The 26,033-nt window shown below is 38.5% G+C and overlaps 1 protein-coding gene across 10 annotated transcripts in view; it reads left to right on the top strand.

Annotated features, from left to right (window-relative positions):
* The window catches only part of DOCK10 (dedicator of cytokinesis 10), a 164,797-nt gene that overhangs the window by 111,693 nt on the left and 27,071 nt on the right, over positions 1–26,033 (top strand). For 8 of the 10 annotated variants that reach the window (XM_074833712.1, XM_074833709.1, XM_074833706.1 and 5 more), the window contains exons 19-39: positions 703–795; positions 2,684–2,807; positions 2,959–3,080; positions 3,734–3,820; positions 4,349–4,441; positions 6,486–6,604; positions 9,513–9,582; positions 12,805–12,918; positions 13,892–13,963; positions 14,568–14,714; positions 16,634–16,717; positions 19,455–19,551; positions 20,970–21,014; positions 21,482–21,657; positions 21,786–21,902; positions 22,740–22,851; positions 23,582–23,703; positions 23,789–23,903; positions 24,068–24,134; positions 24,876–24,923; positions 25,594–25,695. In XM_074833712.1, the coding sequence (XP_074689813.1) occupies positions 703–795; positions 2,684–2,807; positions 2,959–3,080; positions 3,734–3,820; positions 4,349–4,441; positions 6,486–6,604; positions 9,513–9,582; positions 12,805–12,918; positions 13,892–13,963; positions 14,568–14,714; positions 16,634–16,717; positions 19,455–19,551; positions 20,970–21,014; positions 21,482–21,657; positions 21,786–21,902; positions 22,740–22,851; positions 23,582–23,703; positions 23,789–23,903; positions 24,068–24,134; positions 24,876–24,923; positions 25,594–25,695 (2,126 nt within the window). The remainder of the gene's footprint in view (positions 1–702; positions 796–2,683; positions 2,808–2,958; positions 3,081–3,733; positions 3,821–4,348; positions 4,442–6,485; positions 6,605–9,512; positions 9,583–12,804; positions 12,919–13,891; positions 13,964–14,567; positions 14,715–16,633; positions 16,718–19,454; positions 19,552–20,969; positions 21,015–21,481; positions 21,658–21,785; positions 21,903–22,739; positions 22,852–23,581; positions 23,704–23,788; positions 23,904–24,067; positions 24,135–24,875; positions 24,924–25,593; positions 25,696–26,033) is intronic. The other 2 variants (XM_074833708.1, XM_074833705.1) reach the window with 2 other exon arrangements.

The following is a 26,033-nucleotide window of genomic DNA, read 5'->3' as shown; positions in this document are numbered from 1 at the left end:
CTCAGTGTGCCATTTTTACAGTGCCAGCTTTCTGACTGGTGGAGAGGAAAGAGGACAGTATTGGAGAACTTAACCATTCCTTACAGTGCAACTTGCTTATTCTAAAGTTTACCGTGTATCCTACATTTCTCACTGAGCTCAGGAAACTTGATGGGAAAGAGTGAGGCACAAAATTAGAAGAACCTTAGACTTAGTTCTTAACTTTGCTATTGACGAAAGGCTATTGCATAGTATTGTTGTACTGTAGCTTCCCCACCAATAAATAAAGTTGCCATCACTCAATAATCAAGAGCCTCCAGACTGGACTCTGCCAGCAAGGAGATTGTTAACTGGTGTAGCTTTTGTAACATTGAAAAGACAGTAAAGGCATTGTGTTGTGTATTGAACTGCATAAAAGTGAAATAGCCTTTGTAAAGCTTTTTACAGAGAACTCTGAAATTGCTAACAGCAAGGAAGAAGTCTAAGGAGACTGCATTGCTTAGTAGAGTGTAGGGTAGCTTTCACAGAATCAATGGACTTTTACTGGAACTGTATATGAAAAATTGCAGGTTTGAGCACTTAAAATATTTCTTTTAATATTTGATCAAAGTAATTGCCAGTCTTCCATGATATTTTTTTCAATGTTCACGCATATTAGATGTACCAAGACTAGTATCATCAGCAGAATTTCACAATGTAATTAAAGCATGTTACTTTTATTAGTGTATTTATGGGAAGCCAGGTGGACCATTATTTACAACGGCAGCCTACACCGCTGTGCTACATCATTCCCAGAATCCTGATTTCTATGATGAGGTCAGTCTGCTTTTTCTTTCATTAAATGTCTGCCAATCCCACATATTTGCCAATGAGACAGAAAAACATGTAAAGAATACTTCTGTTACAATTGCTTGTGTATCTGGATGGACCTGTGTTATGTAGATTTACATACAGTCTCACATTTTGGGTTTTTTCTTAAATCAACTCACTGAATCCTTCTTTTATAAGATGTTCTGAGTACAGTTAAGAAGCTGTAGAATTAATTAAGAACAGTCTAGCTTTCTAAAATGCATGTCTGGATCACGTTAAGGGTCCAGCTGCGTCTCTGGATTTAATGGAAACAGTAAACATTATGTTGAAGGGTGGAGCCAAATGTCAGAATAAATCCCTCTCTGAGATACAAGATCTGCACTGGAGCATTTGTATTAATCCAGTGGTCTGAACAGAATGTACAGTGACGCGTAGTGGCTGCAGCAACTCATTTAGCTGCTGCTTTTGAGGTTGCAGCTATAGAATAAACTTCATACGTTGGCCTTTGCCAAATGTTAGTCGCACATGCATCTTTACATTTCACCAACACCAAGTATGGATTCCCCAGGCTTTCTGCGGGTGAACTTAATTTCACCCTTTCAGTGACTAGTGTGTTTGATGGCCTGTGAATGTCATGTGTCTGTTCAGGATTTTCCACTACTGCTTTATGTGTAGTCATAAGCCTAGCAAATAGGGTTAGTATATAGCCAGTGTTTTCTAAACTCGTTGGCTTGATCTTGAAAAAACTTCCTTTTTCAGTTTAAATTTATTTTGATTAAAATGGCGGGGGCAAGACCAGCAGATGATGTACAACTACATGTGAAGTATCAGTTTTAAGAGTCATGTTTAGGAAGAGAGGTGGAACTTAAAGCATTACATCTTCAGAGATCTTGAACCTCCCGCTACTCCTTTGCAACCAGTGTTTTGGGTTTTAACACATCTGAAAATATCCTTCATGTGATGGTAGTGAGCCATCTGGTTTGGGCAGATTACTTTCAACTTGAACAAAGAGCTGAATTCAGATCTTAGTAGATGATTTGGCTGGAAGAGGTGTGCACCTGTCCTAAGTGTTTCTAGACAGCAAGTGCAGTCTTTAAAAGAATGTAGTATGTTATCAAGAAAGTTGTCTTAATCTCCATGTCTGAATTTCCATTTCATATCTATGTTTATGATATTAGATTCTTACCCATAAGCTGATTTAACACTGGAAGCATTTATCAACAATTTTAAACCTTACTTTAAGCATAGGATCAGCTTGGATAAACTTTATCATAGCTCACAAGGGCAAGGGGTCTTTCTTATTAGTTCCTGTGGTAACATGTTTTGATTACTTTGTATTTTTATTCCAATAGGTTAGTAATACCTCAAACCCCCTCTGTAGGGATTCATGGATGACATGATATGGGATTTAAGACTGAGCAGAAATTGTAAATAAAAGTTTATTTTCATGTCAGCCTTTATTACTTGGTCTTTGCCATGAAGTGATGATGAAGCAGTAGCAAAGATGTCATTTTAGTTTTTGGTTTGGTCATCCTGAAAATATGAGAATGGTGATGACTATTTATGGCTGCTAGAGTGCAGGTGATCACTTCTAAGCAGGGTCCATCACTCTTTAGTTCTGTCTTCTTTCATCTTACGCTCTTTCATCATAAATGCAAATATTCATCCACAAGACAGAGAGGAAAAAAGCTGTTTTAAGTAAAAGTGATGGATGACCATCCTAAACTATATCCTTAAGAGAACATCTATTACCCATGCAGACAAACATTAGCCAGTAAAGGCAGGCTGTGCTTAGACCTCTGTGTAGAGAGAGACGTCACTCATTTAGACCATCTCTGATGCCTGGTTTAATCGATCATTAAACTAAAGCGAGGTGTAACATTTTACATTTCAGGTGAAAATTGAACTTCCCACTCAACTCCATAAGAAACACCACATTCTGTTTTCATTTTATCATGTCACCTGTGACATAAATGCAAAAGCTAATGCCAAAAAGAAAGAGGCTCTGGAAACACCAGGTACCTGTAGTAGAATTATTTTCAATTATAAATATAAATGATGTACGTTCAAATAAGGATTGCAGAATTTCTGGCTGGATATTATTGTCTTCCTTTGAACTTAAGAAGCTTGTTTTTCTGAAGAGTCATACTGATTTGTTCTTGTACACAGTGGGATATGCGTGGCTTCCTTTGTTGAAAGATGCCCAGTTAGCTTCCCAAGAACACAATGTGCCAGTGGCAAGCAGTCTGCCTCCCAATTACTTGAGCCTTCAAGAACCAGCTAGTGGAAAGGTATTAATTCATACTTTCATATTATTCAAATAGTGCAGAGCATTGATTTACAGACGGTTTACGTGAGATGAGATTTGTGCTTACCTGGAAGTGTAAACAATAAATAGGGTATCTGTTGTAGAATATTCACGTGCATGTCACTGAGTATGTAAACTAATATGTGCGCCACTGGGCTGAGAGTTATATGTTGCTGAGTCACAGGTGTATATGGAAAAAGTGTGTTTTATAACTGTGTGTTCTACAATATTATACCTACCTTCTCCAAAATGTGAATGATAGTGGTCAAAAAGAACTCTTTTCACTGAGGCCATGACATCCATTCTCCAGCTGACGGATCCATGATCATGATTCATTCTCCAGTTTTGTGGTGTGATATCATATTTTCTCACTGATCCTGTCCAATTTGGATTATTTCTGCTTCCTTGTGTTTGTTTTACTATTGTCACGAGGACAGGGTGGGGCAGGGATCTGGTCACTTGAATTATAACGTTCTTGGGGTTGTGTTGAAAAGTGGGTTTGTATTGCAATTGTTCTGAAGTTGTAAAAGCATAGTAGCCAGCACAGTTCATGCATGTGCAAAGCTATGCAGTTAAAATTTGATGCAGACTTGAGTAAGTAGGAAATAAGTGGGAAATTTTGTTTTGTTTTAATAGCAGATCGGCTGTGATGTAAAATGGGTAGATAGTGGGAAACCACTTTTCAAAGTCTCTACTTTTGTTGTATCGACAGTAAATACTCAGGTAAGCCAAATTCCTCTTAGCTCTGTTACCTGCTTGCAAACAAAAAATGTCAAGGAGTGTCTGAAAGATGTTTTAAAATCTTGTATGAATTTGTTTCTCTAACGTTTAAAGGTTATTTGAATGTAGAAGGGCAAGATGACAATGGTGGAATACACACTTCAAGGAAAAATACAAATTATTTAAGATTATACCAACAGAAAGATCGTGGAATATCAGTTTAAACAGCAAGAAAATAAACTGTGAGCACCAGGAAGGAAAAAAAAAAAAAAAACCCTGGCCATTGAAATCCCTTAGATTGTAAGGAAAAAATTAATCGCTCACAACACTGAAAAAAAGAGTTGTTAAAGCACCTAGAAATAAGTTGTATATAGCAAGCTGTGCTGGCCAATGGGTAGGGCTAAATAAGTTGATCTGTCTTTCTGTGTCTTATGCTTAAGGCAGTAGGGACCAAGTCTGTTCTTTGGTATCACAGGTGATTGCTGAATTTATGGAGCTGAGTTCTAATCCTTTCTATAATATACATTTTAGGATCCACACCTGAATAAATTTTTCCATCAGTGCCAAGAAAGGGAAAAGGATCTATCCCAGCCTCCTACCTCAAACTTTATCAATTCTTGTAAGGTAAAGTAACCTGCAGCACGAAGTGTGCTATAAAATTGTATTTAGGGCTTTCTCTCAACTGTTCCATCACTGCACAATTCTAAACGTGGCATAGACTTACCAGGAGGCAGCAGGTCCGTGACAACTCCAGTTAGGCTTACTTGATGTGACAGATGTGTTACTGGTCACAGAACTGTCTCTCATCCCTTCTCATTTAGAACATGGCTGCATCTGCCCCACCAACTTTGGTAATCCAGCCTACGCCAAGCTCAAATCCTGTGAAAGGATGGTGTAATGTTGCTCTAGGAACATCCAGGAAAAGGAGCTGTAGCCAGTAGATCTGCAGTATTCCTGCTAGTCCTCACTTGCCTTAGATACATTGCATGCTTACCTCCTACTTGGCCCTTCGTACTTCACTCTAAAAACCTGGATGCTATCCAGAGGGCTGCTTAGGGTTTTTTGCATGATAAATCAAGGGTGCTTGTTGCCTGTCAAGTTCTGAAATCAGAAAGAATATACCCTTTCTGCAGAGATGGAACAAATAAGCAAGAACTGCATAATTGTGACTGTATTCAGTCGAGGTCAAAAGCTGTGAGAGGGGAGGAGTGTATCAAGCAAATTAAAAGAGCAGCAGGTAAATGTAGGACCATGATTCTTTACCTGTTAGTGAATGGGGAAATTCAGAGTTCTTGCTTTTCAGTTTGCTTACTGAACTCTACCAGGAAGATAAGCAAGAAGACTGGAGGGTAGCTGAGACACTGTTCTACAGTCCTAGCTGTAAAACATCATACATACTATTTTTACTTACTATTTTTCCTTTTAGCGGTCTGTAAAATCTATTAGATATTTTGGGGCCAGATGTTACTGTCATTGTAAGTGCTGTCCTCCTTTCCTTTGTTGTTAATGTTCTGAGTGTGCTGTTTGAGTGTACCTTAATAGGATTTTGTAAAGCTGCTTGGGAAGAGATTTTTGCTTTAATAAGCAATAAGTTCCAATAAATCACAGCAGTTTTCTGTGCAAGTCCCTAAAGGTGGCTACTACTTTTTTGATAGATGTAGGTAGACCTGAAAGGGGTTGCTTTTTTTTTTAAATACTGTCTTGATTTAAATAAATGATTAAGGGATGTTTTCAAAAATCAAAGCATCACTGTTATTTAGAGGTTATACATCTACTGAATGAAGTCTTTAACTATTAATTTTTGGGAAGCCATTGAGCATACTGGACAAAATTTAGGAATCCATAAAAGCTTCACAACTTTCTAGACAGTCAGTCAGTTACTTAAACTGCCAGAATTGCACTGTTCTTTATTTGCTGTTTGTAGTTTACCTTCTAAAATATCTTGAGTAATTTTACTAGAAAATAGAGACAATGTTATATGTGACAAAGGAGCAACTATGCAATATAACCAGGGAATAAGTAATTTTCCCCAGAGTATTTTGCTTTTATTTATAAATCACTAATACTTTTGAAGAAATTCTGAAATGATTTGGAAATGACTGAAATAAAAAACTAGGAGGAATTCAAAGGAGGGGTTTTTTAATTAAAAGCTCGATATTCTCCTTGATCAGAGAAGATAATATAATGTCTGTGCAGTCAGGTTAGAGTGTTAATGCTACTTTTTACCAATGTGCTTTTAACATTACTATTTTAGCCACAACAAGTTCAGTTTAACACATTTCTGCATAAAAAGAATGACTTTTCCTAAAAGGAACTGCATGTCTTGCAAAAATAATAATAAAGTTCTTTTACTGTTCTTACATTCATACCCATAGTGAAATATGATAATTGTGTTTGGTTTCTCTCTTTTTTTTTTTTTTGTACCTTAAGTCAGGGTAGAGGAAAATATTTGAATTCTGAAATGTGGACAATACCTACAGTTGTGTTGCTAGTCATATTTAAAAAAAAACTCCATGGGGAACCAGTCCTCTACTTAGTTCTCTTATTTTCCTACTGCTATTACACCAGCAGCTGCACTACATTTTGCCTGCTGAAGCAGAAAAGCAGGTAATCAGCTTTCATTTCTTGTATTGGAAATCTCTCATTTTCTTTCTTATATCCATTACAGAATTTGCTGAGGATCGAGAAGATCCATGTAATTATGAATTTTCTTCCTGTAGTCCTGAATCAACTCTTCTGGGTTTTGGTGCAAAACAGCGATGATGAAGTTACAACAGCTGTGACCAGGTATCTTAATATTTTCTGTATGAGGAAAAGAATTCACTCTAGAATGCAAGTGTAGATGTTAGTCCAATGTAGCTGCTCTTACAAAGGCTGACTGACATTTAGACTAGTACTACGACATTTAGACTTTAGACTTTAGACTTTAGTGACTGCTTCCCCCTTAACACAGGGCTCTGCAAATAATGCATGGAAGAGTGTGTTATCATGTGGCTGACTTTGATACCAACCAGGAAGGCACTGACCATGGTGGACTGTCTCTGTACCCTGAGGCAATTGTGGGTGAAGGTCTCATTCTTAAGGAGCTAAGTGCTTCCTAACAAAGCTGGATGTCAGTTTTGGTTTATATTTGGGTCTGAAGATGCGGAGTTCAGCATAGGAAGAGCCTAGCATTTTGCTGCATCCAATGCAGAGTCAAACAACCAGGTCACAGTGTTCTGGGGCATTTTTTAATTAGAATATATCAGCAATAACTGAAGAGCAATGGAAGCATTTTCCAGTGAGCAGGCAAACAGCTGGAATGATTTGCTGAGTCTCTCACCCCTCACATAATGAAATTGTCTTTATTGATGCTGTTAATCAGGGCAGCAGGGAAAAAAAATACTGGAGAGATTAATATTGGTCTCTGCAGGAGGGCAGAGAGTTGCATTGCATTTTCTTTTGGCCATGGTCATTGTTTTTGTTGTACTTCTGCCAGTAGCTATACATGAGGACTACGATACAACTAGTAGGAAAAAATGAGAACTGTCCTCAGCAACCGTGTTAGACTAATCTGCTGTCAGTATATTTTCTTTCTTTCCACAGATTGTTCTTCAGAATTAGTTCCTGAAGAAAGATTAATTAGGAAAACTGAAAGGATCGAGGAAGCAGAATTCCTAATCTTAACCTTGGAAAGCTAGAGTTTTAATATCCTTTTATTAAAGGATCATGGCATCTTGCAGGGCAAAGTCCAGTTTTACCACACCTAGGCAGTAGGATTAGAAGAACCTTTCCTTGTAAACATCTGTGATGTCATCACTGCACACTGTTTTCAAAGGGAGAGAGGCAGTCAGACCTTTGTTCAGGACCCCTTTATGGCCAACAAATCAACTGATGTTAAGGCTAGATAGAGAGAATGAAGAATTGTCTCCCAGGCTAGAATTTCAGTGCCAGTTAACTGAGTGGAAAAGAAATGCTATAGAAGAAGCAGCTGTTTAAAAAATAGTTTTAAAAATTATATGGAAAAATGGAAGGGTGTTAATTTTTATATGCTTCAGACTTTGTCTATACACCCAACTGGCCAAAAAAAAGAAAAGAAGGATTCTCAATGTTTTTCCTGTGTGTGTGGTAGCTTTTGTGCTGGTAGAGTTGATGTCAACGGAATATGCACGTCTGCTGTGTGTGCCATTCATTGATGTGTCCTGTATATACACACATTGTATTTTGTTCTGAATAGCTTGAAGCAGCTTGTGTTGAACATATTAAAAGCAACAACAACAGAATGAGAGCATAGATTGGCTTATGTGCTGGGGAGAAAACACTATTCCTTTTATTCTCTTATGGTTATTTACTTGTCTGGGGGCCCAGTCATGTCATCATTTTTCTCTCATCTTTGTCAGAACTCATTTCAATTTCAAATCAGAATAAAGGCTGAAGGATCAGAATGGGCACAACTAATTTTGTCATAGCTTTTGTGTTTTGCTACAAGTTTTACTTCTACTAACAGCAAGCAATGAGATATATGAAAAATACTGACTTAAAAGAATTACAAAGCTTTTGAATCTAATAATAAGAATTGGCAGTAAACACTCAAATCACCAGGCTAGTCAAAATGACTACTTGTAGGTGGACCACAGTCACAGGCATGTTAATAATTCATTTTAGTCATACTGTTATTATGCATACCCCTGAATTTGAGATACGGTTCAGTAATTTTTGACATTTGAGAATCATGAACTGTTTCCTCCTCGTTCTTTTAACATAAAAATAAGATTATAAAATTGTAGAGTCTTTTCTGTATTAAGTATCCTGAAAAAATGAGATCCCAATAACCGAGGAGATCTCATGGTTAGGTTGAAGAAGACTTCTTGCTCAGACTTGTGTTTTCTGAAATAGGATGATCTCGAACAAAGATGGCCCAGATACAAATTAAAGAGAAAATTTTGCTGAAGCACTTGGTCTCAGGCAGTGCTATCTCTACTGTTAGTAGAAGCTCAGGTTGTGAGAGGTTGCCAGCATGACCCAGCCAATTTTCTTCCATGTTGCTGATCACCAAGCTGATCTGCAGAAGCTCAGAGCATCTATAGTTGCACCAAGTGTCCAGTCTCTCCCCCGTGCACAGTAACAAGAGAGTGCTGTGCTTGGCCTTTTGTTCCTGAGTGCTTGGGCACTCAGGCTGGGGATGAGTCCAAGGTTATGGGCAAACAGTGCAGGAGAGGTGCTTGAGCCTAGGCTTGTGATCGTCTTTGATTAACGGTGCCATCATAAGCAAAGTATCAGAGCTTTACAGAATTACCAAGACCTGAGCGAACCTGACAAATAACATTCCCAGAGAAAGAGGCTTTTGCCTCTCTGTTTCGTTAACATACTCTAATTTTTCTTATTCCTAATCATCCAAGGTCTGTATAAGCTTTAGTTAGTTAATAGTTTTCTTTTGCTGTAATGTCAGTACAGTTATAATAATGAAAAACAGGTGCATTTTGTTAGACAAGTGCATATATAACAGAACAATCCATGCAAGTGGAGGGCCCAAGGAGTTACTGTTTTTTCCCACTGGGACAGTTTCTGCACACACTATTCATCATTTGGATCACATCCCTCACGGACTGTTTCGAATGAAGTTACAATAACAGAACAATGTGATGCATTAGGTAGACTTTCTCTGCCTTATGACAAAAACAGCTCAATTTTTATTTTCTTTTTTTTTGTCTTGCAGGGTTCTTACTAACATTGTTGCTAAGTGCCATGAAGAACAACTAGACAACTGCATCAATTCTTATGTGACGGTATGATTGCTGTTATGTTGTTAACTATTTTAGGGGAAGGGGGGCTGGGTTTGTGGGGTTTTCGCCTGTTTGCTCTTAGTTGAACTTGTTTGTCTGCATTTGCATCATAGCTTTCTGCTACTAGTGACTCTGGTTAGGAAAGTAATGTTTGATTTGGAAGAGGCTGAGTCAACTCTCCTCCTCTGCCATAAGCTTCTTGTCACCTTGAACAAATTACGCTGCCTCTCTACTTTGAGGGCATACTGTAGAGCAGGGACACTCCATGGAGTGTCCTTCTTCACTAAACTCGACTGCATCCTGGCTCACAACCTTCTTCTGTTGAGGAGGATGAAGGGCTGCTCATGTTTCCTCTGCATGGTGCAGCTTCCTTTCCATAGGATGCCAAGTTGAGCAAGCACAGGAGGAGAAAGCTGCAGTGCACTCTTAAAGGCTACCAGGATGTGGGAGAGACAATTCCCCATAGTCAGTTGAGAACTGGAGCTTACATTTTAGAAGCAAGACCCTAGTACAAATGGAATTCCACTGAGCTTCTAGAAGCATGGGCTTAGCATCAGGCTTTGTGAAATGGTGTTAAACTCAGAATTTCCCACCTTGCACAGTTTAAGAGGAGGGAATGGGGAGATAAGTATGTGAAAGAAAAAGAAACTTCAGCTGGATAGATACCAGAGACATTTAATGTAATTTGCTTGCAGTTTGCAGCACTCCTCTTGACTGTGTTGAGATGTATCACTTTAAAATATCTGGCCATCTGTATTATTCATGTACAGGTAGCTTTCATGGAAGAGGTACTTCTGGGTGCTCTTAATGGTTGCAAGATAGCTGCATGTTTCTTAGGAAGCTATAGATTTTTAACTAGGCTTCTGATTATTTTCTTAAGCCATGATTTTAGTTTCAAGATCCTGTGGCTTTGCATGTGCTATTGTACATAAATTCTGTTCTCATCTGTGAAGTTTAGATTCTTGTAACCATTCTGTGTTTACTCAGCTTTTTTCATCCATTATTGTTTCGAAGAAGAATATATAGAATATATATGGTTATGTTCTGCGTATGGAGTTTGGTTCCAGGCAAGCTGTAGCATTACTTAAAAAGCCAAAGGAGTGGCCTCTTTAAAGATGATCTCCTTGTTATCTGTATCAATTGAATATCCATTAAATGAGTGTGAATAATGCTACTGTCCAGCAAGTATCTCATCAATAGTATATTTGGGTAACAGCTTTATAAACTGAGAATTTTATAAAGAAACATGTTTTTAAGTAGAAGAATACATTAACTGCTGTTACTGGCATGGACAGAAAAATTAATAGACAAATGAACCTCATTTAAGGGTGTTACACTTCTCCTCCCCCCCCCCCCCCCCCCCCCCTTCACTTGCCTTTATTTTTTTCTCTCCCTTTTAATTGCAGAGGAGAGGGCTGGAAAATTTTGTTCTAGCCTTACTAGATGAATCAGTAATGAGTAAATTGTAATATCTTTGAGTTTTATGTTTATTAACTTATTTGTGTATTTCAAATAGTAGCATAGAGGAGAATTGCAGGTTGTTAGAAGAACTGAAGTAGATATTGCCATCACTTTGTCTCTTGGCCTGCTCTGGTTGCAGTGAGAGATCCCCCACAGTCATGGAAAGAAGCCATGAGTGACAAATATCTGTATGGGCTTCTGGCTGTAATGATATTCTGATTCACTGGGCAGCAAGTAGTTTTCCTAACGTACATTTCATTTCTAGATTATGAGTAATGTATGTGACATAGGTCTTGGGGGTTTTTTTGTGGTTTTCTAAAACTAACTTTAGGAATAAAGTGAATACAAACACATTCCTGATGAACTCTGAAACTTTAGCATATTCATGGTAGAACAATGAAAATATAATAGGAGTTAGACTACTAAATGGGCAAACTGTTTTAATTTCAGTGTTGACAACTGTTGATTGATATTTCCATGTGTATGGAAAGTAAATGCAGTATGTATTTACTTTCACACTTCATGAAAGTATTTGTTTACAGGTGATGCTTCTCAGCATCTTAGTAGTCAAATTTTAGTCTCGGATACTCTGATTTAAGCACAGAGGAATTCTGCTGAGGTCCAGCAGAACTGTTCAGGTTCCAAAATAAATAACCTATGTAACATTTAAATGTAGTTAATTAAATGGGTATTAACACCTCTTCTACTCAATAACTTTTCAAAATTGCAATAGACACCTACTGCAGCTAAATATCTTTGAAATAACAGGTGATTAGGCCATGCCAAAAGTCCATTTAGCCTGTTTTCCCATTTCCAGCAGCAGCCAAAAAGCCAATAACTGTTAATTTCTTTTATCCATCTGTAAGGAAATTAATACCTACTTTAGAAATGCTGTTTTGGGAATAGGTAAATTGAGAATTGTGAGTCACTCAGATGCAACAATAATGGGAAATTACGCCGACTTGAATAACTGGACCCAGAAGTGTCAAACTGCGTAGGGAGAAGCTTATGGCATCTGCTTTGGAAATAAGGCTGACTATTAATAAGATATTTTCAAGTGATATTCTTACCTTTTCAATTCAGTCAGGTAGGTAAAAGAAATTTCATCCCAACTGATGCACTAGCAGAGCTCTTGCTTTAGGGAAGGAGTAATGGATCCCAGTACCAAATCTTAGTTTAAAATGTGGAATAAAACTCACACTAGATTTATGAATTTTGAGTGACTTGGTAGATAAATTCCTTTCTTGAGGGATTGATTTCTAAAAGGGGTATAGTTTTCCCCTTCTGTCAGTTCCAGTGGGTGCTCTACACCTTTCAGGATGAAGAGTTGTTGCCAGCTCTGACTAGCTGTTGCCATGGGAAGAAAGGAGCAAGTGAAAGGTGGCCTTGACTAGGTGGGTGAAAAACCCTCCGTACTTCCTCTGCCTGCCTATTCTTTTTTTCCCCTGGTGAATGGCTTGAAAGGCAGTTTAGAGGTGTCGGGATCCTATGCCTTGCTGAAAAAATAAATCGTAGCACTGATTTTAAGCAGAAATTCCTCTTGGTTCACATTAAGCTGAAATCAACAGGAAGTTGTGTTTAAAAATGTGCCATTACTGCTAAAGGAATTAAACTTTATGCAAATGTGTTGTTCAGTCAGGATATTTTGGTGGCAAAGATTGTCAGCTGTTAGTAGTGTATAAATAATTTATCTTCTCCTACTGAGGTTTTTATATTTGTTTTAATGAACATTTTGCTATTTTTTATTTTTTCTTTCTTCTTCAGTATGTGTTCAGGACCAAATCATTTGAAGAAAGGACTGTTCATGAGGAGCTGGCCAAGAATATGACTGGTCTTCTGAAATTAAATGACCAAGTAACAGTGAAACAGGTTTTAAAGGTGAATGATAGCTTGATTTAGGATACTTTGTTTTCATTTTTATCTTGGAAGATGCAGGGAGAATATTCATCTGTAAGTAGAACATTTCTATCTGATTTTAGCTGCTGCCTTTGATTGACAGTGACCAAAATGAGAATGATTGAGGTTTCCTGAGGTTTCTCATATCAAACCAGGTCTAAGAAATTCATACATGTGCAGGCTCCGTCGCTGAGCCTGTCAGTTATGGTGTAAGAGCTAGCCAGACCAGTTTGGGAGTTCCCAGTGGCAAAAATATATTCGACTGTTTAGAATGAACCAGTTCTGATTTCCTATGCTGAGCCACTAAAATAGCAAAAATAGGCTGAAAAACGCAGAAAAGCTGGCCTGCAAGAAACCTTGGCCATGCAAAAGTACTTGTGGTTGGATTTGTTGTGGGGTTATTTTTTTTTTTTGCAATTTGTAAGCTTTTTGAGTGTATTTGTTTCACATATCTCCTGCAATATGTGAGGATACAGATATTAATAGGTATCTTACCTGTTCACTATAACAAATGGTATTTGAAGAACCACTCTGTTTTTCTTTTAAACAAGTACCGTTATTCTGGGCCAGATTACCAATCCGGAACTAACAAAGCAGTTTATTCTGATTTTCGGTTCTCTGAGGTTCTCTGCGTCATGCATTTCTGCCAGTTACCTTCAAACAATGAAGATAGTGCTCAGCAGGAATGGAAGGATTGTAGGAGTGGTGTTTGCAGGCTCCTTATTGCACAGAGCCACAGTGACAAAGTGCCTGAGATGGCTTCAGCTCTCTTAAGAACATTATCTAATGTTACTCACATACATGGCACTTAGGCTCTTTAATTTATTTGTCACGTAGAGTTTATCATTGTGCATTCCTGAGAAATGTAATCCATCTATAAGGAATGGTAATGCATCCTAAAGTATTTATCAGATAATCATTTTTTCTTATCTCTATTTTTCTTTCTTTTGAACAGCATTCCTGGTTCTTCTTTGCAGTTATCTTGAAATCAATGGCGCAGCACCTGGTTGATACAAACAAAACAAAGGTTAGTGTATATGTGATCTCAATTAAGTAGCCAATCAGTCTCTTAGGGAAAATATAAAATGTGGAATCCTGGGAAATACACATACTTGGACTTTTCTTTTGACTGCTCAAAAAAAAGAACTGCTGTTATGCTTTGTATAATATTGGTTTTACCTGCAAAAACACTATATTACCTACTAGGCTCAAACCTATTCTGGTGGGCCAAAAATACAGTTGCATCAGCTTTGTAATGGGTGGGTTAGAAGGGAATGCAAATTCTCTAATTTCTGCTGGTTACCTAACAGGTGATTATGCCAGACAGCAAATAAATGACCTAGAAACTCTAGTTTGCTTTGAGCAAACCTTACATAGCTGGAGATCAGTGCTTTGACCTCTTTTCTGCCTGATTATCAAAGATGCTCTTGGTATACTTGTGCTGGAATCTGAGGATAAGATCTTCCACTTTCCTATGGACCAGATTCTTCCTTTTGGGGTTTATACTCAGAATAGATACTTGGAACTCTAGGAATATTTTTTTTCTTCAAGTTTATTCTTGGCCTGAATGTATTTTCAGGTTTAATATGCAACATTGTACATTCTCAAGTGATGATCTATTTCCTGCTTAGGTTTCCCGAACTCAGAGGTTTCCAGAATCATTTCAAACTGAGCTGGATACACTTGTGATGGTCTTAGCAGACCATGTTGTTTGGAAGTACAAAGATGCTCTCGAAGAAACCAGGAATGCAAACTACAGTGCTGCCAAATTTCTCAAGGTGAGATGTTCTGTCATTACAGCATATGCACTTATATCCCCATACTTAATGCAAACTTGAGACTATTCTAGTCCAGTCAAGGGGAATAAAAACAACTCTGAGTGAATGATGTCTCAATTTCCAAGTTTAGCGTTGACCTATAGTTCAGTTTTTCTATGCCCTTGAGTCTTTGAGAATGCAAAAGCTTTATCTAAGTCTGCTTTAAAACAATTCTTATTCATTTATATCTGTTCTCTGAAAGAGCCCAAGTTTTCAGATTTTGCAAATTCTTACATTACATTCAAATGGGTAAAAATTTGGTAAGGAATAAAACTGTAGTTACACTTGAGCTGGTATTTTTTCTTTAAATACTATAGCTCTGAATGACTGTGGGTGGGTTAATATTTCCTAATCACAACCAGAGTGGGCAGCTTTTGAAAACCAGAATAAGCAAATTGCAAGTATTATGTGAAATATGGTAAGCTACCTTTTTAACTCTGTAATGCCCTTTCATTTACCAGATATAAGAAAATACACACGTGCTTTGGAAACGTCACTAAAAGGGATTGAATTTTATGATTTTTGTCCTAATATTTCTCAATCATTTTTATTTTCCCAGCATTGAATTAGCTCTGGACCATGGGAAAATTGCCATTCAATAAGTTGTGCAGATTTAAACTGGACACATGCACACATTTTCCATTAATGGAATGATGTATATTAATGATGTACAGAACATTGTGTATAGTACACACTGAAACCCAGACTCAAATATTTTATGACAAATTGAAGCACAGCCTTAGGGAGGAGCAGTATTCCAGCAATATAATGTTCCTGTGAGGTTATAAGGAAAACAACCACAAACTGCAGGTGGATTTTCCTCCTTTCATACATAGGTGAAATAAATTATAAACTTGCTGTCCACTGAGTTTGTCCTCTGCTGCTGATGCCATATGGAAGCCCTAGTTGCTGATCTTAAGCTGTATCTATCGTAGTGTTACATCAGTTGGAAGATGATGCTGGTTTGAGGCAGGAGCATAGATGGAGGTGCTTAGTCAGTAATTGCGTGGTGTTGCTCCTGTGGAGGTGTTGCAGATTTGAATGCTATTTTTGTGTGTTACTCAGCTAAACTGGGAATACAGTAATGTTGTGTTACATGACATGGCATGTGGATGTGTTTTAATTTCTTTTCTAATCTGGTCTGCCAGAAAGAATTACATAGGTTAGAGATGATACGGCTTTCTCCAGGCTGGGATTGCAGCAGCCTTGTTTGAATGCTGTGTGGCAGAGGGCTCAGGGCTTCGCTAGTTTTGCAGAGTTCAGGAACACCAGAGAAGGGGGGAAATTCAACATCACATTCCTGATCTGGTAGGCTAACTCTTCAAGGAAAAAAATGTCAGTAACTGTAGCACCAAGGCCCTTAAAAGCCTTTACACCTTCTGGCTGTTTAGCCCATCAGTCTGCAAGAGCAGTGTTCTCATCATAATGTAGTGGCATATTTGCTCCCAGAGGAATAATGTAGCTCATAGGCAGCAAGTATAGTGGCTGGATTTATTCCTCAGGAGTCATTGCTCTGTCACTGAAGGAGATATGCAGGTCAACTTCAGTCACATACCACCTCTAGTGATTGAGTGTTACAGTACATGAATGACTTTCACTGGATAAGCTTTCTCCTATTGCACTGTACACTGTGATAATTATTTTAGACTGTAGACACAGAGAAAATGAAAGGTTTGATCAATTTGTTATTACTGAAAATAAATTTTAAAATCGAGACAGATTCACCAGTTCCCTGGTTTTCCTTGCCCTGCTATAAGACTGACTTCAGCTGCACAAATGATTCAAGTTTATAGGTGACGCAAGGCAAACAGCCAGGTAAGTGAGGCCATGTACTGCTTTTTTGGCTATAAAATAATATTTTTTTTTTTCCTCTTTCTTAGCGCTGTTTTACATTTATGGATCGTGGATTTGTGTTCAGGATGGTCAACTGTTATATAAGTATGTTTGGAACAGGAGATAGTAAGGTATAGTTTTGATTTTTGTTTTTTGTTTTTGCCAAAGTGACTTGCTAGCAGAATATTTTTGTATTGAAACTATTTCTGATCTGTTCCGTGGCTTCACCATGCTCAGAACTCAAGTCAGTGAAAACATTTACTGTAAACATGTGTTTAAAACCTTTTGGTTTTGAGCCATCTATCCCCTTTTCTGGGAGTAAATCGCTGTGTCCAAACAACTACTCACTGAGCTCTGCAAGAGCAGACTCTGTAAAGACTGCTCAGACCAAAGCATGCAAAAGGCTGAATTTACTTTGTGCTTCTTTGGAGAGTACACTTGTGGTTTGGTCTATAATTATCAGCAGCAATTGGCAGTAATTTTCCTTGAGGAGATTAAAGAGCATATGAACAAGTTAACATTGTGTAAACTCAAGTGAGAATGTAACATCTCAGTTACTTTGAATGAATGCTATGCTCTCACCTCATTGATGATGCAAGAAAGCCAATCTGCCCCAAATTAGTTTGTGCTCATTATGAGGAAAATTCTCTGCAGCCTGAATTTCTTCTTTAATACCTATAATAGTCAGTGATACAGTTCGAGCAATACATTTCAAACTGCAAGAGGTCCCCAATTATTCAGCTTGACTCCTTTACTCTTCCATCAGAATGAGTCACAGGCTTTTTCTCTTCCATGACTGGGTTTCTGAGCTATCATACCAGAGCATGTAAGATGATAGATAACAGAATGTATTCAAGACATACACTTTGAATGACTCATCTTTTCCAAAAAAGCTTACAAAACTTTTGTCCATTAACTTTTTATAATTCTTTAGTGGTGATCTGGGCATTCGTAGGTAATGAGTGAGATTACTCCAGGTCTGTTTTGCTTTTTACTAAATCCAACTTCATGCTGCACTCGGACCTTTCACCTAATCTCTTGAACAGATGTAGAATGGAGTCTCTCAGTATTAATGTCATAGCCTGAAGTCTATAATTCTGTAAATAATTCTATGTAATCTGAAAATTGTTTCCACATTTCAAACTTCTCTAAATACATTCAACCACAGAAACAGATGTTTAATTAAAAAAGCCAATTAATGGCCAGTGGAAAAGCCTGAGATTAGTCAGTGTGCAGAGCAGAACTTGGCACCTCCTTGGCAGTAAGTGCGTGCACACTGCCAGCCACCCAGCATCCCTCCAGAGCCATCTGCCAGGATGCCTGGAAGCAGAATTGCTGCGGAGCTGAAACAGATGTACCACTGGAACAGGCTTTGCAGCACTTGAAAACAATAGCCACAAAATAAAATCAGAGATTTCTAACCCCAAGGAGAGAGAGGCCTTGCATTGTTTTCATTTTCAGTCAGACACTTAAGCAAGAGCCGGTCATTTAAATGTGCTGCAGGATTTCTTTCTGTGTGTCTTTTGCTTCTTTAACTGGATTGTTTATGTATCAGAAAGATGATACTGCAATCTGACCTCTCTCTTCAGAAAATTTAATAGTGTATATTACTGCTTGAATAAATAGTTTGTGAGTATATCAGTCTATAACATTGCAATTTGAATTTATGTGCAATTGTGAATGAAGCACCATAATTTCTGTTCCACAGAAATGTCACAGTATTCCATATTTTGACATTTAAACGTTGTTTTGAGAAATACTTATTCAGAAGTTGAAATACCTCATTAGAATTCAGTTCATTGTTGCATTCCCTCAAAATGTCACAGTTCCTTTTGAGAAACACATTCCAGGTCCTTCATTTCTTTATTTACCATTAGACCCTGAGTTGTCCAGCTGTATTCCCGATAAGGTACTACAGTGCAATAAAACATTTCAGGGAAAAATTCCCCACCATCCAGTCCTCAGTAGGCTCTGAAAAGTGTATATTCCAGGTATTCTAGCCTGACGGTGGCAGCAGAAATGCTACAGTTTAATTAAACACAGGGCAAATAAAAGACCTTTACAAGTACTTTCTAGCATTAGGATGTTTGACCTAGATCAATGCAGTGTTGTATTGGTAGTCCTGGATGACTGCTTTCTGCCACTGAGAACAGTGAGCTGAGAAGATGGAAATAAAAATTTATTACTGGATGTCATGTATTATCTTTATATCTCAGTGGCACATCGTTATAGTGGGAATGATAAATTTCTGAGGTAGTTGCAAGGCTCCACAGAAGATCATGGATGGCTTCTTGAGAGGGAGATACTAAGGAAATAATACCAAATTATATAACACCCTTGGAGCTGGAACTCACTGGCATCAATAGAGGAAGTTTTCACCACTATAAATAAGTTTTGGATCTGGCCTGTGTGGCTGAAACTTTGTATTTGGTTGACCAAAAAAAAAGGAAGAAAAAAAATAAATAAAAAAAAAAAGGCGTAATACTTATGACAATCCCAAATTTAGTGAACTGGAGATGGTACTTTGCTATGATTATATGCTATAGTATCTACCATCAAAAGACCCAGTGTAGCTTTGAATGTACCTTAAATATTTAGCTTGGATCAGGCTTCTATTTATCAGCACATCTTCAATGAAAAATCATTGCTGAGGAATCTAAAAAGCTTGTTTGACTGTGACAAGTTTGTTTGATAACAGAGACGAAAACCAAATGCTTATTATTCGTGTAGCTTGGCATAACAAGCTGTAAGGTTTCATTGTTGGCTGTGAGTTTGAATTTTGAGGTAGAGATCAATAGTGGTGCAGCTCTGTCTTACCATTTTCCCTGTTTTAATGTGAACTGAGCAATTGCCTGTTGTGATTTTCAGACTTTACATCAGTTCAAATTTGACTTCCTTCAAGAAGTCTGTCACCATGAGCACTTTGTCCCTCTGTGCCTGCCCATACGGTCTTCAAACATTCCTGGTAAGGCACCACCCCGAAAGGGTTTCTGTACAACTGCGAATTATCGGGAGGCTCAAAGAGCAGATAACAACTAACTCTCTGAAGTATCATGTCTGCACATCAGGCACAGAAGCCCCAAATGGCTTTTCAGGTGTGGTGTTTAAGCAGCGTGATAAAAATAACATCATTTCAGTATGCCTGTAAATAAACACAACCCCTGACAACCCAGTTAGGAGGTGGGGGGCGACTCTTCTGCTGGAAGTTTTGAGGTGAATGAACTGGGCTATTTGCGAGGACTAATTACTAAAACTGCAGTAGCCTTGGGAGGTGGTGAGCTAGGGAAGGGGTTGAACAGGTACAGCAGGAAGGGGAAGAAGCTGAGGCAGTGATAAGGGCATTGTGAAACTCTGTTATTTGGGAACAGGCTTTCCTGCTGCTGTTGGGCTTGTCCATGTGACAGCCCCTCCTTTGCGGGGAAGGTCTGAACAGGACATGCAGCAGGAGTTTGGAGACACCCATCTCTCAGATAATAGGCCGTTGGTACTTTTGCCTCCAGAGTATCTCTAGGACTGGCAGGCAGGTCCCATGCAATAGCAGTTTTTTCCCAAGCGCATTTACTTTCTTGGCCTCTGGCAAGCCTATGCATTACATGGTCACCACATACTGCAGTGTTTTACCTGGAGCAGTGAGGCAAGAGAGGCCCATTTCAGAATCTCAGAATGACAGACTCATCTAGGTTGGAAAGGACCTTGAAGATCATCTAGTCCAACCGTTAATCTAGCACTGACAGTTCTCAACTACACCATATCCCTAAGTAATAAGTAATCCCTATCTCTTAGTAATACCTCCTGAGCTGCTTCTCAAGGCAGGGCATACTGTGTGTAACCCATGTTTTGCAGAGAGGCATGAACAGGTTTTGCCTGTGCTCTGCCACAGGAGTGAATTCACCCTGCCCATGCCCCAGAGCCAGCGGCCACCATGCATTCCATCTCATGCATTGAAATCTGTTGTTTTGAACCTAACTTTGTGGCCAATACCCAGTACTGGGTGCTTTTCCTTTTCATTTCAAAGGCATGGGGATTTCAGATCTGGGCACAGTTCCCAGTTCTGCCAGTTTTCCCCATGCTCTGGGGAGTTCTCTTGGGATGCGGTCCTTTAAGTTGCTGAGAGTGGAAGTTGCTTCCAGTGAAAGGCAGAATCAGCTCTCTGTGCAGCATCTCTCAAACTAGGGGCCCTTGTCTCCTTTTTGCTTTAGCTTTCCGCACCAAAAAGTGAGTTCAGTTCTGACACTCATAGCTTCCTTTAACAGTAGAAGCCGTTTAATTCAAATTTAAGTCAAATTAAAAAAAAAAGATACAAAGCAAATATATTTTTTACACTTAACTAAAAAATGTGCATGGTTTTTGCCTATTTTTCTTTTATATTTATGAAAAATGAAGACCCTGTGACGCCCTCAGAGTCAACACAGGAATATCGAACATCAGGTATGAACAAAATGACTGCATAAGTAAGCAGAATTGTGCATCAAGAGCTTTTAAGATCTACTTTGACTGCTGCCACTGAACTGTGGCAAATTTAGGCAAAAAATATTTATCATTTTCAAAAGTGGAATTAGTCTGGATCTCTGTTTTAGAACTCTTCTAGCTAGAATATGGGAACAATTTGGACTCTGCCTCGAAGAAGTGAATAGTCTTATTACGTGCAAAACATTTGCGGTTCTCATATGGGAATGTGTATGTAAATTGTGTTTTATTATTAAATTGTAAAAACTGTATGATTTTGAGAAATAATAATTCATTCTAGAAAGTGAGGGAGCAGAATGGGGCAGTTGGATTAAGAAATCAAGGGATTAAATCAATAAAAGTTATTGAAAATTTGAAAAAGGGGGGGGGGGGGTAGAGTATGCAACCTATATATTAATTCAAAGCATTCTTGTCCGTTCTGTTCCAAGATATTCCAGAGTACACATTGACCAATGAATTTTGCCGTAAACATTTTCTAATTGGAGTCCTCCTGCGGGAGGTTGGTTTTGCCTTGCAAGAAGACCAGGATATTAGGCACTTAGCTTTGGCTGTGCTTAAAAACTTAATGGCAAAGCATTCGTTTGATGATCGATATGCAGAGCCGGTAAAGAAACTTTTTATTCTTTTTTATTTGCTTGTTCATACAGTAGCTAAACATATATGAAGCTTCCTTAGCCACTAGTATACATTAATTAGTTTCTTCAGGATTATGTTGTATCTTTTATTTTTTAGGCAAAACAGGCACAAATAGCAAACCTGTACATGCCACTCTATGGAATGCTTTTGGACAATATGCCAAGGATTTACATGAAGGATATGTTCCTTTTCAATATCAATACTTCCAATCAGGTAATTCATGTGATTTTTCAGAACACTGAAACAATCAAACTGAGGTCTGACCCTGTCAATCCAGTGGGAAGAGGTCCTAGTTTAAGCTGGTCACAAACTAGCTAATGAAATGCGGTTCTGAAAATGCTGACTTGTTTGCACCCACAATATTTTAATTTGGAAGGTCTCGATTCACAGAGCACCTGTGGGGCCCTGGGAGTCTGTACCGGCAGCATACAGACTGTGGGTCTGGAACAGATGCAGGACACTGGCTGTCCTGGGGCTGGAAACTCAGTTAGAGGTTTGCAGCCCCATCCAGTCCATCTGGTACGTCTGCCCTGGTGCCACAGGCAGGCGGCTGAAGACCCTGTCCTCAGGCAGGTCCCTTGGCAGGTGGCTGGTGATAAGGAAAAACTCCCATGCCCACAGATTCTTTGCCAGGTTACATCATGACCCCTCCCAAGCAGTTTCACTCGTACGACAGAGGGACCATGAGCTATACCAGGAGGCAGAGGGAGTGCATACAAGTATCTGAAGAAGGGGCACAGAAACATCATAAAACAGCTTCACCACCGCAGAAAACGTCTGTATAAACTGCGCACGTGGAGGAGCATGTTTGTTTATCTCTTGTTATAATCATATCCCTGCTTTAAAAACTAGAAGCAGATTTCTGCAGGGGTGTTGTGTCTTTCAGTCCTTCCAGTAAACGAGGCTGTTTCATCTGCTTATTGCTAACAGCCTACTGAAAGTAGATTTTCAAGCTCTGTATCCAAGAGAAGCCTGTCGGGTGTGCTGTCATTATGAAAGTTATGAGTGATATTATTTACTGGAGTTTGTTCTGTTTCTTTCAAAATACAGGGATCTAGGGATGACTTGAGCACAGCCGGAGGATTTCAGAGCCAGACAGCAATGAAACATGCAAACTCTGTGGACACATCTTTTTCCAAAGATGTTCTGAACTCTATAGCAGGTATATATGACAGATTGAACGTTCACATAGGTAGATTTCTGTGTATCTCTATCCATCGTGCTTTCTGCTTTGTATTCATGGAGAGGATATCATTAACCCATCTTACACAATATTCAGGGAAACATGGTATACAATGTTTCTCTTCCCTTTGGGTGTTTTTGAATTGATTTTTATTTCTCTTGTGAAGCTGCTCTTCTTCCACTGCTTCACTTACTCGCCTGCTTTGGAACAATGCCAGTATCCAGGCTCTCACAAATCCCTGTGCCTGAGTTCATTCTTGTAGTCTCTGCCTGACTTAAGAATAGTTCCAGGGTTTCTCCTGAAAACTCCTGAAGTCTCTCAGAGGAAAGTATTCTTAGTTATTCTTAGTTTTTCCAGGCTTAATGGAAGGCTAGAAACACAACTTACTTTGTTCACTTTCTCCAAACCCCATTTCAAAATTCAGGGATATGCATGGTCATCTTTCCATTGACTTTTGTGGTTTTAGGTCAGGCCTTATGGAATGCAACAAGCCATTTTAATGCCATGAATAACAGCAAACTGAATCATTTTATTTCAACTTGTTGCATGTTTTCAGTACTAAACATACCCATCAATAGCTTTGCTATTGGAAATTCAAAGCACTGGTGTCAATCCAGCATGTGACATTTTATGTTTTCCATTTTTCTTGTTAGTTTTTGTATCCATAAATGTTTTAGTTTAGCATGTTTGCTATGACTTTCATTTACAGCCTTTTCATCAATAGCTATCTCTGCAGCAAACCATGCTGACTCCAGAGCTTCCTTAGCAAGTCTTGAATCTAACCCAAGTACCAATGAAAAAAACAGTGAGAGAACTGACACGTGTGAAAAGGTACATGTGCAAATGTTGAAAACAGTTATTAGAGGTGGAAACCTATCACTATACTTAACAAGGCCCTTTGCTGCCAATTCAACAGATCATGAGACCTTTGTCTTTGATTGGATCAACCCTTCGTTTTGACAAGTTGGATCAAGCTGAAACTAGAAGCCTTCTTATGTGTTTCCTTCACATTATGAAAACCATTTCAGAAGGTATGAAAATGTGCACTCACTACTTAATGTATGTTGTAAAATATTGTGAATGCTGAATCCAAACAAACATTAAATTAGAATAATTATCAGTGTAATTTACAAGCTTTGGGCCAAGTTTAATTCCCTGTAACAGCTACATAATATGTTTTAATATCTCCCTTTAGACGCACTGATTTCCTACTGGTTGCGAGCACCATTCTCAGAAATAACAGACTTTTTCAGCATTTTAGAGTAAGTTCATTTTGTGGGTGGTTGATTTAATGTCAAATGATGATGTTCTAAAGTGACTGCTGCAAATAATTTCTCTTTGGGTTTGTCTACCTAGTGAAATAGGCTGAGGGACCTCTTGTATCTTAGATTATTTTGCCATAATCTTCTGAAGTTGTAATGAGATGTTACTAATAAAATCCATATCCTCCAATATGTTGGTCATTTCCATGAATAGGGGGTATAATGCTTTGGGTGTTCCTCCTAAAAGAGATTTTCATTTGGAGTTGAGATTCTGTTCTTCCCTTGAGAAAAGTATTTAGCTCCCCAAAACTTCCAAACAATAAGAAAAGCCATATAATGTAGGACCTTCACATCTTTTCATGTTTCCAAGGTGATTTGCTTAATCCGTTCTATGCATGTCTGCAGAATGCAGCAGGTAGCTGTTTTCAGAATTTCCTCGCTGTCTCATGAGTGAAATGCAAGTTATTTAACTTCAGCTGGTGAAGAAGCAAAGCTTTTGCAGCCAAGTCTTTGCCTTTGCCTCCTCACCAAGCAGGAATCTTTAACCACGGAGAAAGGGAGCAAGGGTGTGAAAAGTGGTGCCACATCTTGTGCATCCCTAGGCTGGGAACTGCTGCGTTCTATTCTGTTTGCTTACTAGGAGGTACATATGCCACAGGTCTCTTCTGAGGCATTAAGATTCAGCATTTTTTCATAATTAGGAAGCCATTAATAGACATAAAATGCTGTTTTGTCTTTCAGGGTTTGTCTGCAAAATTTCAGATATCTAGGAAAACGCAATATTGTGAGGTAATTCTCTAGTTATAGACTGTATGTTATAGTATTTAAACATTACTGCATTATATTAGGCTTAAATGAGGTTGACAGTATATCTATCAGTTTTCTCCCGAAAGCATCAGTCAGACATACTGAAGCCAATGTATGCTTCATTTTTTCTTTTATTAAAACAATGTTATTGTGATGTTCTGGACATCTGAGTACATACCTGGTGTAAAAGATGAACTGCATGTGATGATATGATAACCACTATTGCATTTATAACCCAAAATACTGGGCCATTCTCAACTATATTTCTGTGCATATGCCAAACAAAGGAACTTGAACACTCTCTTTTCTATCCATATAATGCAAAGAATAGTTTTAACGGGCATAGATGAATGTTCCACAGCAATGAAACAAAAAAATTTTCTGTCTCTACCCGCTCTCTGAAAAAGCATGAGATCGTGTTCCAGCTGTGAAACGTGAAATGCACACTGTGTCTCAGTTGATGTTTCATTTTTAATTTAATGTTACCACTGTGAACTTGTCTATATGTCACACTGTGGAAAAATGAAGGGTCACCAGATGAACCAGTTCATGCTCCATGGCAGGTTTTGTCAGGCCTGTATTTATTCTTCAGAGGCATGGCAAAATCAATGTCACGTTCCATAACACATTAACAGTTATTTTCTCTTAACAGGAAAATTGCTGCTGCTTTTAAGTTTGTTCAGGCCACCCAGAATAATGGAACCCTTAAAGGTTCGAACTCCTCTGGCCAGGCATCGGGTCTGCTCTCACAATGGTAATGACATGTATTATTTACTCATATAAAACCATAATCTTTGTTGTCATCCTCCAGCCCTCATACACTGTCACAGTGTTGACTGACAAGAGGTTGATATATGTCAGAGCCCCCAAAGCCGTCAACAGTGAAAGAATTGAGTCCCTTTAACTTCAACCTGACTTATAAACTGTTGTATAAAATGTTACGTTCAGAAGAATTCTTAGGTACTGTAAATATTGTTAAGTATTGCAGAAACAGTAGCTGTTCGTTTCAGCTCAGATCCCTATCTGAAAGATAATCCACAGTTTTCCTCAACCTGAAGGAATTCATAGGTCTGCAACCTTATGCTTTCATGG

This window comes from Strix aluco, chromosome 9 (genome assembly GCF_031877795.1).
Source record: "Strix aluco isolate bStrAlu1 chromosome 9, bStrAlu1.hap1, whole genome shotgun sequence".
Lineage (NCBI taxonomy): Eukaryota > Metazoa > Chordata > Aves > Strigiformes > Strigidae > Strix > Strix aluco.
This window is presented reverse-complemented; position numbering and strand designations above follow the sequence as displayed.